Source organism: Cariama cristata, unplaced genomic scaffold (genome assembly GCF_000690535.1).
Source record: "Cariama cristata isolate BGI_N322 unplaced genomic scaffold, ASM69053v1 scaffold5383, whole genome shotgun sequence".
Lineage (NCBI taxonomy): Eukaryota > Metazoa > Chordata > Aves > Cariamiformes > Cariamidae > Cariama > Cariama cristata.
The window spans coordinates 80,650-91,601 of NW_009606545.1; the positions used below are offsets into that span (position 1 = coordinate 80,650).

At 49.6% G+C, this 10,952-nt stretch overlaps 1 protein-coding gene across 1 annotated transcript in view; it reads right to left on the bottom strand.

The window, feature by feature from the left end:
• Nucleotides 1-880: 880 nt before the first annotated feature.
• The window catches only part of SNX19 (sorting nexin 19), a gene marked incomplete at its 5' end in the record, with an annotated part of 22,506 nt that continues 12,434 nt past the window's right edge, over nucleotides 881-10,952 (bottom strand). The window contains 3 exons of the mRNA XM_009696393.1: nucleotides 881-1,176; nucleotides 1,864-1,951; nucleotides 2,794-2,978. Of these exons, the coding sequence (XP_009694695.1) occupies nucleotides 1,041-1,176; nucleotides 1,864-1,951; nucleotides 2,794-2,978 (409 nt within the window). The remainder of the gene's footprint in view (nucleotides 1,177-1,863; nucleotides 1,952-2,793; nucleotides 2,979-10,952) is intronic.

Sequence of the window (10,952 nt, forward strand, 5' to 3'; positions counted from 1 at the left end):
TGGCTTTCCATGACATGCGTGTCCGGTAGTCCTCCTGGGCTCAGAGGTGCTCGCTCCTCTTCCAGAGCTTGCTGTGACAAATACTTTTGCACGGGAGCTGATGTACTTGCTGTGTGTCACGTGTGGGTCAGCTCCTTTTCTCCTGTGCTTTCCAGGTGACAGCCTCGGGGACTAAAACGTGACTTAGTAGGCAAAATACACTGTAATCCTGAAGTCCAGCTAAGCTACCATTCCTCTGTAGCCTGGTGACAGTTCTCTTTTCCAGGAGCAGTCTACCCTACTTGCATCCTGCTGTTCAGCCAGCAAGAGATGCCAGAACAAGACCATGACAGAGCAGCGGCAGTGGAAGGCAGCTTATCTTTGCCCCTAACGCAGGACAGCACCTTTGATTTCTGCACTGTTTTCGATGTCCCAGTTATGTGGGCAGTGGGGACGGGTCCCTGACGCTGACGTCAGGGCTATCACCACATCTCCATGCTCCATTCTCTCCCCACCTTTCTTCTGGTAAAATGGATGGTGCAGCACAGGCACAGGGCAGGCTGCTCAGAAAGCAGAGACAGCATCTGATCCTCCCTTCACCTGACCTGGAGAAACATCTGTTAACAAGACACCATCACATGAAGTCTCTGCATGCCAGTGCCAGGTGGAGCCTGAGGTCACGAAAGCATATCTTATGTGCTGTCTGCCTTTAGATGTCAGAGATGTTCAGATGTGGGGCACGACAACAGGGTTCGTGGGCAGCCTGCATATCCTTCTCAGACCATCCAGCTCAGCAGAGGTCAGGTACCTTCATTCCAGGCTCTCCATCAGGTCAGCAACAGAACAGACACTACATGGACAAAAAGCATCTTCAGCCCCTGACACTGGGTTTAATCCATCACCCAGCCAAAACAGAGAAGCCTGGAAGCAGCCTCGTTTAGCGCTGGCTGGAAAAATTCTTTACAAGAAGCTCCCAGACATGTTCAGTAAACACTGAAAAACCAAATCATCCCATGCCTGTGGCTGCTTCTCTCCTCCACTGCCGGCTACACCAGCCCTGCTTAGTGTGCTGAAATGCCTGCTCTGTCCAGGCCTCTAGAGGCAGACGGCGCAACAGCTGCGGTCTCAAGCTCATCGCTGGAGCTCTTCAGAACCAAGAACTCCAGCAGAATGTCCAAGAGGCAGAAAACCAGGTGCCTGAAATGGAGAGAAGACAAAGCTTAGGCTGGTCAGGGGACAAGAGAGCTGGGAGATCTGCTCCAGAGATGCAGAAGCCAAAGCTCACACAAGGAAGAAGTGTTCTGACTGCACTCAGGGGAAAGACAAAAGATCTCGTACCCTCTCGTACCCTAGAAGAAATGTTTCAAGGGATGGTTCAGGGTTTTTTTCCACCATCCAAACCAGGGGGTGTCTGAAGCTGCTGAGCAGCACAGAAAACACAAATGCATCTCCTAAAGTAAGGTGGCACATGTGTTTCTCTGCAGTTAATCACAAAACCATTGCTTTCCAAATGCACAGCGATGGGTATATAGAAAAACGCCATCAACACATATATGCAGCTCCCTACGCTCCTCTAAAACCAACAAACTAAACCAGGGTTTGTCTTATTTCCTCTGACAGTCCCCTGACATCCACAAACTAAGCAGGGCCAACAACATAATTAACAAGACTGGCTCAATAATCTCCAGCCAGACCAAGGTCCCAGACACGCACCTTCGTAATAAGCAAGCCAGATGCCCTTTGATAGCCTAAGTCTAGGAAAATTAGCCAGATACGTTTTGCATCAAGAAGCCTGCAGCGTGGATCTCATGGCAAAGCCCTGAGCGTAGCTTACAGGCCCCATCGCAAAGGCTATCAGGGTAAAGAGACTACAATTCCACATACCTGTTTATCATGGGCTGGCCCAGGGACTCCAGCACCAGGTTCCAGCTCATCCGACATTTACTGGTTCCAAGAATTTCTTGGATCGCATCTGTCAGTGTCAGAGACAAAGTTTTAGGAACAGCACATGCCCACGGTAGTGAAACAGGGTCGGTCTTCTGCTGGTGGGTGCTAAATCAAAGTTTGCAATGGTGCTCTGCGCCTGAGGCATCTCATGCCCAATGTTACTGAGACAAAAAAACAGCCAGGGACAGGATTGAACGCCAGACAAGCATCCCAGCTTGGAAGGGCGTATACTGGTAGCCCTTTTTCATCCCCAAAGGATAGCAAGGGCCCCTGACACTGCAGCAATGAGTTAAAAGTTCAGATTGCACTCACATGGATTAGGCAGCAGCTGCTTTAATGCCAAAGGTCCCAGTGTCAGACTTCAAGAGAGGGAAATCCAGTGCAGCTGGGCTCATGGTTTCAGTCCAGTGGAAAAGCCACTCTTTAGAAGGAGAAGCCAAAAGCTTTGCCTTATGACTCTTCTCAGCAACGGTATGCTTTGGCAGCAGGCGGGAGCATAGCGTGGCACTGGCTTTCCTGAGCCCTACTTCATTTGAGGTGGCTCAGCAGGAACTGCACCCCCAGCAATAAGCACAGAGTACGTGGCCACTCTGCATCTGGGAATGACCAAGACACACGTCCTTTCTCTCTGAGCTGTGCTGCTCCTCGAATGCTTATACAAACTAAAACTGGAAAACTTCCGATTTCCTTTGCAGGAGACCATTCAAACCTCAAAGGTCATGAACGTTTCCCGGTGCCTTGGCACGAGCAGACTCCACCTCCACGTTTAACCACATTTCCAGAGATGTCAATGCACCGGAGGATTCCCCAGCCTACCCCACTGCTCCTTCCTCAAGCGCAGCTGACATATATCTGGGGTACACTTACTAGGCAAGATCCCCATCAAGCTCTGCAGGGCCTGCTCTGCTGCTGCTTTCTTCTGTTCCTCTGTCCTGGCTGGTTTAGGCACTGCTGGTAAAACTCCTCCAGGCCAGATGGATTCTTGCAGCAACTGGAGGTACTGGACCCAACGCTGCGTGCAGGTCAGGTTAACCACCTGGACTTCCAGCCACCTGTGGGCACAGGGAGAGAGAGAAAAAGGTCACGAAAAGTCAGGTTTGGCACCAACTCTGGAGCTTTCTGCCAGTCAGAGGCCCTGGAGGAGTAAACCAGCTTGCTGGGGAAGTAAACATGCAGTTTTCAAGCCTATATGCCAAACATTTTCACAAATATTAATTAGCTGAGTTTCCTCACGCACCAGAAGTAGGTATACATTCCCTGTCTTATAGACAGAAACACATATGTAAAGTCACAGGGGAAAAGCAAAGGCCACGAAAAGCTCCATCACCCTGCTGCCCACAGGAAACCACATGAATAACTGGTCCCTAAAGGGAGCACAGCTAAGGCACATGACTGGTCTTAACCTCCTAAGTTACGTCCATGCATAAGCCCAGACAGAGCTGGAAGAACTGGTGTTTTAACTCTAAAACAAGCCGTATGACTGACTGGAAGGACATGAACATGTTCTGGCAGCCACTGCTCCTCTCATCAGTCCCTTGGCTACTGAAAGAGTCAACGGTATCTTGTCTGGAGACCAAACCACACGGTCCAAGGATGGCAAGGAATAAATATCTTGCTGCTTCGTGCTCCTCTCATCCCTCTGTTTCCTTGTCTGGCCCTGCTCCGTTCACCGGTGGCAGGCAATGAAATCATTGCCGCTTCCATCCAAAACCTCGCGCTGCACACCTATTAAAAAGGAAAGTTAGGTATCTGCCAAAAAACCTGCCGGTCGGCCCTCCTGCTGGGTCAAGACTGTGCCCTTTATACGGTAACAACCTGTGAATCCAGAGGCCACGGGGATGCTGCTCCACATAAGGGCTGGGAGGTGTTTGCAGCCTGCACAGGGAAGATGTGTCCACACCACCCAAGCGCTGGCCAGGGAAAGTTTCTAAATCAATCATGTGGACCTTCTTTCCCAGATGTGAAATCACTTCCCCGTGTAATAGCAAAAGCCACAGCCGTCAGTCAAAACTCACCATTGCCTAAAAATCTTTCCCCCGAGAATAAGGAGAGGCCAACGGATGAATTCCTGACGCCACAGAGGCCAACAGGAGGGTCCCCATTGATTTAGCAAGACTGGGACTTGGTGGTGCAGCACCGATGGCGATGGCCCGCTGCCATCATCCCCGTCAGCGGGAGGCTCCGGAGGAAAGAGGGGAGCGTCGGCACAGGGTTGGGGTAGGGAGAAGGCTTGCGATTTTGCCCGTACTTCAAGACTCCCAGAGGAGAGGAGTCCGCAAGCAGGGCCAGGAGACCCGTTCCTCTTGGCAGCTGGCATTCGTGCTTGCAATTCCGTCACCACTACGCCCCGGCAGCTCATAGTACGTCCAAGAGCATGGGCTCTGCCAAGGCAAACTTTATTTAACCTGCGCTCTGCCAGACTGTCTGCATTCTTCTCAGGCAAGGCATTCGGGCCAAGGGCGTCTTCCCCCACGCAACGGGGACAACGCGAGCAGAGAGTTGGGAATAGCAACATCCAAAGGTAACCAGGGGCAAAGGAATGGCAGGTAGCCATCATCCTGGCCAGGGCTGCAACATGATGCTCCCTTCTTCAGCATGAAACCAAGTGCCCAGCTGCAGGTCTTGAAGGAGGCACACCTAGGAAATACCAGCTGTAAAAGTAAAGACCACCAAAAAAACCTGAAAATGAGCCTTGGTGCAGCAGGAAGGCCTGTCACATCTCAGAGCAAGGTCTTACTGGAGCACAGGCAATGCTCCCGGCGATCCCAGTAACAGCACTGGAAATGGGGAAACATGGCCCTTACATTCAGCCTCACCAGGGACCCCGAGTACCAATGTCGCTACAAGATAGCACCAGAGATCCAAAACATAGCTTCTATCTGTCTTAGAGGACAAAATGTCACAGCACAGTCTTGCCTGGGAAAAGGCCATGTTTGAAATAAGATTGCTTAAAGGGGCTTTTATCTCCAGCCATCAGGAGAGTTTAACACTCTGGATCATGTTCAACCCTCCAGCCATTCCCAACCAAATTAAAGTCTTAAACTGTGGCTCCTCTAGGGGCAAGAGCTTTCATTAACATGGTTTTTCATTAACATGTTTTTTTTATACAACCTGTTTTCCTAATTGAGTAAACATTTGACTTGCAACAGAAGTTCAGAGACTTGGGGACAGAGCTGCAAACAGTACAACCCTGTACCGAGGGAGATCAGACCGAACATCAACTTGGAATTCATCTCAGCAATAGTCACTTACCATCCTTTAAAAGGTTGCAGAAAGCAAAAGACAAGCTTTCTTTTTTCTTAGGAATGTTCCTAAAATAGCAAAAAAGCAAGCAAACGGCGGGCAGAGTGAAAGCTGAACTTAGAGAAGACAGCACACGTTTCCAGACAGCTCAAGAGCGGGCCGAGAACTGATGAATGCTGGAAGGCCCCGTACAAACAACCTACCATTTCGAGCTCATTTATTTCCATAAAGCCACCAGAACTAGGCAACGAGGCCTAGAAGTAACACTTAAAAGTCTGATCACGTGCACGCACTGCGATTATGCAAGCGCTTACAGGTCTTAGTCCCCACAGTTGCAAAACATCATTGCTGGATTTTTTTTTTACTTAGTTGGGCAGCTCACTGCCTTCCACTTTGGGAAGCAAAGGGCAGGATCTCAGAACCGCTCCGTTGGTTTTGCTCCATCTGTGCTGATGCGTGCTGCAGCTCCAAGGAGGCTCCTGCAAAGACGCCAATTTGCCGCATCACGTGGTGCTCAAACAGTAGGATACTCACTGCTAGAAAAGGGGGAAGAGGCACCTAAACCCACTAAGTATACAAAAAAAGAGAAGAAACTAGACAGGAAAGAGGACAAAAAAGAAGGAGGAGAAACCAAAGTTGGGTGCAAATGAAAGGAAGACTGAAGTAACTGTGCTCTGGGCTCCCTCTCGCCAGCCTATCGGGGTGTGGACCCACCCCAAAAGCACTGGGAAGAGAGGAACTGTAAAGACCCGTCCATCTGGCTCAGCATCCTCCCTGGGAGAGCAGCTGATGCTCTCAGAGACTTCCAAAGAAAATATCGAAACAGAGTAACCTGCCACAAAGAGTCTTCCTCCCTGCTCTCAATCTGCACCTGTTAAAATCACCGCCGACACTCACTTCGGGGCATGCACGCTGCATTTGCACAACATGCACAGGGGCATGCAAGAGCAACAGTTATTAAACAGCGAGGAGCAAAGTAACTCCTCAGCTCTCACAACTGTTGTTGCAACTCAGGGAGAGTCACATCAAGCTTTATTGAAAAATCCTACCCGAGTAAAACCCGGATTTCTACAGCAAATTGACCTTTCCATCAGCCAGACTTTCTGCAACAGGATCAGGATTAACAGCCCACAGTTCTCACACAGGAACTCCAAATATGTGCTGGTCCAAAGCTGACCTTCGCCAGCAGATCACAGATGATTTTTCGTACTATTAAAGGACTAAGCATTTGAGATCCCTGTGCCACATGGAAAGCACACCCACGCCTGCTCCCAGGTAGAAATAAATCCAGCAAGACACACAAATAGGCCTATCTTTTTTTTTTGGATGGCTGATGAGTTACTATTTCCATGCTGCTATTTCATGAAGAAATAGCCTTAATAAGAAAGTAAGAAAAACAAACCCATCACTGAACCATCTCCTTACGCTTCAGTTGAGACCAGAAATAGATCGCAAGTGACCTCCTGGGCTCAGACGTTCAAATGCTTTGATAATGCCCAATGCAAAGAGACAGACTCCAAAGGCTACGAAGTCCTGGACGTTAGTCTGGAGGTGCATAACTTGCCCATGCTGTAAGGGTCCTCTGTTTGAAATAGCTGCTGATGGAGGAATGAAATGGCTGCTAAAAAAGAGCCGATTTAATGCCACGGGTTAAGCTGGAACTCCAAGGTCAGCTGAAGGGGCCCATTAAGATAGGAACGGCAGAAATGCCCTGGGAATGAGAAACAAGGCCTGGGGGGTAACATACCTGGGCCCTCCTCCGGTACCTAGAAGCAACAAGGGCTGCCAAGACGGAGCAGCCTACAGTAAAGACAGACTAAGAGTCAGCAACAGGCAAAGCACAGTGTACGGACTTGGTTTCACCTGGCTCCTGCGAGCTGGATGCACTCACTTAAGTGGACTACCCAGAGGGTTCACCTGCAGACAGAGTGCACTCGATTCAGCACATAAAGTTTGGACCAGTTGGGTTTGCTTAGTCTGGAAGAGAAAGATGGGCCAAAAATGGACAACAAGATATTGTGCTCTCCAAACAGCTGCTAGAAGCTGGTAAACCTCTGCTCTTCTCATCCATCAAGGTTAGGATAAGAACCGCTAAGTTCACTTGAGCCGAGGAGTGCTCGAGCTAAATACGCTGATTGCAATTAACATCTGAAGCAAGACCAATTGTAATTCCCCCCAAATTGAGGGTTTTAAGGATTTAGACAAACACAAACTGGAGGCCACATTAGGAAGAAGACAAAGATGAGAAAGCCTCTACTAGTCTGTTTTAGCTGTCTAAATACAAATAGCTCTATAAATATACATGAGCTGTGCATAACAGTAGCATGTCCAGCTCAACATCTACTACTTTCCACCCCAGAACAAGGCCTCCATTTCCCTGAGGTCAGTTAACACGGCATGGCCAACCAGAAGCTCAAAAAAGGCCCGTGAGACCAAGGCAGTGAAAAAGATTTAAGAAAAAGGCAACATCTGGAAACGCACAAGGCATTCAAGCATCTGACTCACACAAAATCAAGAAAGGCTGGTACTTAAATCACCAGACCATCCCTCTCTTCGCAGTACTTGTCCCCCAAATTCTTCCCCAAATTGTGCCTCTAACCGCAAGAATATCCTTAACTCAAGGGCTCTGAAAGAGCAACATTTCAATGCTTTGACCGTAAAACATTTCTGAGCAAAGCTTGTAAAACCCAAGAAACAGCTGCAGCGGGCACAGTTAGAAGAATGGAAAAACACAAATGGAGAGCTTTCGCCCCCAGGCTCGGCTTTTAGCACCTGCTACTTGAGCCCACGTCCACCTTCTCTGCACAGCCGCCAGCAGAAACACGTGCAGCCGACTGCTGGCACGCACAGCTCAAACACCTTCAAAGCAAACCCACGCTTGTCCAGGCCATCGGTAAACCCTTCGCAGAGGAAGGAAACAGGAAAGAAAAAGCAAAAAAAAAAGCCCTCCATAAATCAAAGAATGCGAAGCGTCCCAAGTCCTTTTAAACTTCTGGACAAAGACACACAAAAAGTAAACTATTCTTCTCGCCTTACTGGAAATGTTCCTCTCCTGCTGTCCTATAAAACGTTTACAATTGTATATGCTATGAACAATACGTCCTGTACCCCTGCCTGAGCGCACAGTAATGAAGTGTTTGGCCAGTGAGACAGCGGCCCCGTGGCCAAGTGCCTTCCCCTCGAACAGAGTGTCTTGCCAGCCTCGCACCTCCCAAAGCATAGCTCCACTGAGGGCAGCTGCACCAAAGGAAGCAAGAAAGAAATCAAGCTGCAAGGAGTTCACACCGGTAGCATTCACATTCAACAAGCCTTCGTTAGACTTACCCGTGCCAGCGCCTTGCTAGTGTAGGGCAGCGGGATTTTCCTACCTGCTTGACCTCGGCAGTGAGAGGTGGAGGTGGCAGAAACCCTGTGAGAAGTGAGTATGCGGGATATTTTACCGTAGGGCAGAGAGGAGGAAAACCAGATCATTCCCTACTACCTGTAGGCATGAAACCACACCTCGGTGTTGGGATTTGGGGTGCCGTTCTGTGCCGCTTTATGTGCTGCTCCCTCTAAAACACACCTGCTGCAAAAAGAGATCATGTAAACACACAGGGCTCTAACTCCAAGGTTTTCTCCCTGCAGTGAATTAACTGAGCTGCTCTGGTTTTTGCTTTTCTCAAGTTAGATCTCCCTGTGACGCCCGTGGGGCTCAAGAAAGGGGGAGAAAAGCTACGTGATTAAAAAAAAATCGTCCCAAAACCCACTTGATTTTTAACAAAGCATCCCGGCTTTTGATAACATCTTCATCAAGTATTTATTGAGCCAATTAAGCTCTCAGCAGTGCCCTAGGGAGAGGCCAGGCCGTCTCAGCCAGGTCCTGCTCAGAGCAGATTGCTTCATTAGTCCACTTCAGAATCAAAAAACATAAAACCACCATTAACCCTCCACAAGCCAGGAAAAACTAAAACCAACAAGAAGACATGATTTCCTCTCAATACTTTTCTTCTTTGTCTGTTCTATTTGAAATAGGAAGTTGTTGTGGTTTTCTTGTGGTTTGGTTTTGTTTTGTTTTTTAAATCTAGGAAAAAAGTTGGCACATCTCTAATTGCTGAAACAGACTCAAAAGAAAAAAGAGATGCAGCTAAAATAATGTTGCAATTGTTATTAAAGCACAGAGCGCTTGCTTCATTCTAGTGGCTGTTTTTGGAAGAATGCTGCTTCTAGAAGAGGAAAAAAATTTGTTTGGGACAGAGATTTAAAGTCGGATCCAAAATTTCCAGGTGCTTGGAGACAACTGAATCGAGGCTCATTTCCAAGCTGATTTTTATTTACTTTACATGCACACACGAAGACACACACAGTCCCAAAGATCGCTTTTGCCGACATACCACAGGCCTGTGATTTCTACCGCTTCTTGCGGCTACGATACCAACAGCCAAATCCAAAGACGAGGAGGAAGATGCCATAAGGTTGCTTCCCCTATATCCAAACTCCGTTGCTGGTTTTTAGGCTGGTGTGCGCACTTGCACGGTGGCGGGAGGGACAGGGCCTTTGCTGCCACATAACTGGGCCTGCCAGCACAGCCCCTCGACATGAAGTTGCAAAGGTCCTTACGAAACGTGCCCAAATCAACTCCCCCAGGTAATAACCCAGAACAGCAAATGGATTTAGCTGCTCCAGCTGCACTGACATTGCAGTTTTGGCAGCTCATTTCTGCCTGCAAAACTCAGAGGTACTGCCCAAGCCCGGACTGGTAAGCTACCTGCCAGCTACGAAGCCAAAGGAAAGTGGGAGCAGCCACACTGGGAATAGCTTTAGCATAAACCTTCCCGGCTTCTCCTGGCACCGGGAACACCAGTCAACCCTCGGCTTTAATGTCTTTTTCAGAGATAACGCAGGGAGGGAACGGGGAGGCTGCGCAGCAAACGCCTGCCCACGCACAGCCACGTCCCACCCCAGGATACCCCCTACGCCGGGTGACACACGTAAAGCCCAGCTTTGTGCCGACCCTCGGTGCAACCCGGCACCGGGATGAGGCTTGGCTCACCGTCTCGGCTGTCGGACACGGCTCCTGCAGGGCTTCAGATGGCCAAGGCTAGGCAGAATTGCTTGCCCATGGGTAATACGTTCCCAGCACTCCCGGGGCTGCAGGTGCTTGGCTGCCCGAGCGGGCAGGTTTACTCAGGGACATTTAAGAGGGTCAGGCAACACTACACGCCGGTGGCACTTTCAAGTCAAGAGGATCAAGGAGGCTGCCAAGGGTCTTTGTTTTTGCCAGTTTTGTTGGCACAGAGATCAAGGAAGAAAGAAGAGAAAAAACAGAAGAAAAACCCACCCAGCAAGCAACTCCCTGAAGTTATGAGCTCCTTGACTCACACCAGCAGTTGCACAAGTGCCCACGACACCTGTCCGTACATCGACAGGCTCCGGCACAGAGCCTCGAAGCCAAGATGACAGCGAGAAGGCAAGGGCAGCCTGGGGTTGTGCAGGGGAGTAACCCTGAGCCAGAGTCCACCCGAACCCATCTCGTGCAATGGTCGGGCACCGTGCCGCAGTTCTGCCGAAGGAGGGATGGGAGACGTGCCACCAGAGCAACCTGCAGCACCCTTTGGACCGGTACAGATGTCTGGACTGCCAAAGGGAGCCCGGGCTTGGCTGCAAGGACCCTTTGCCACCCCGTTAAAACTGACAACCCAGGACCTTTGTCCATCACAGGCCATGGATATCAGGCCAAGGGGTTCTCACTTGGCGGGGCTGGAAGCTGAGCAAGCCCCCCGCGTAAGGGCTAATAAAACCAA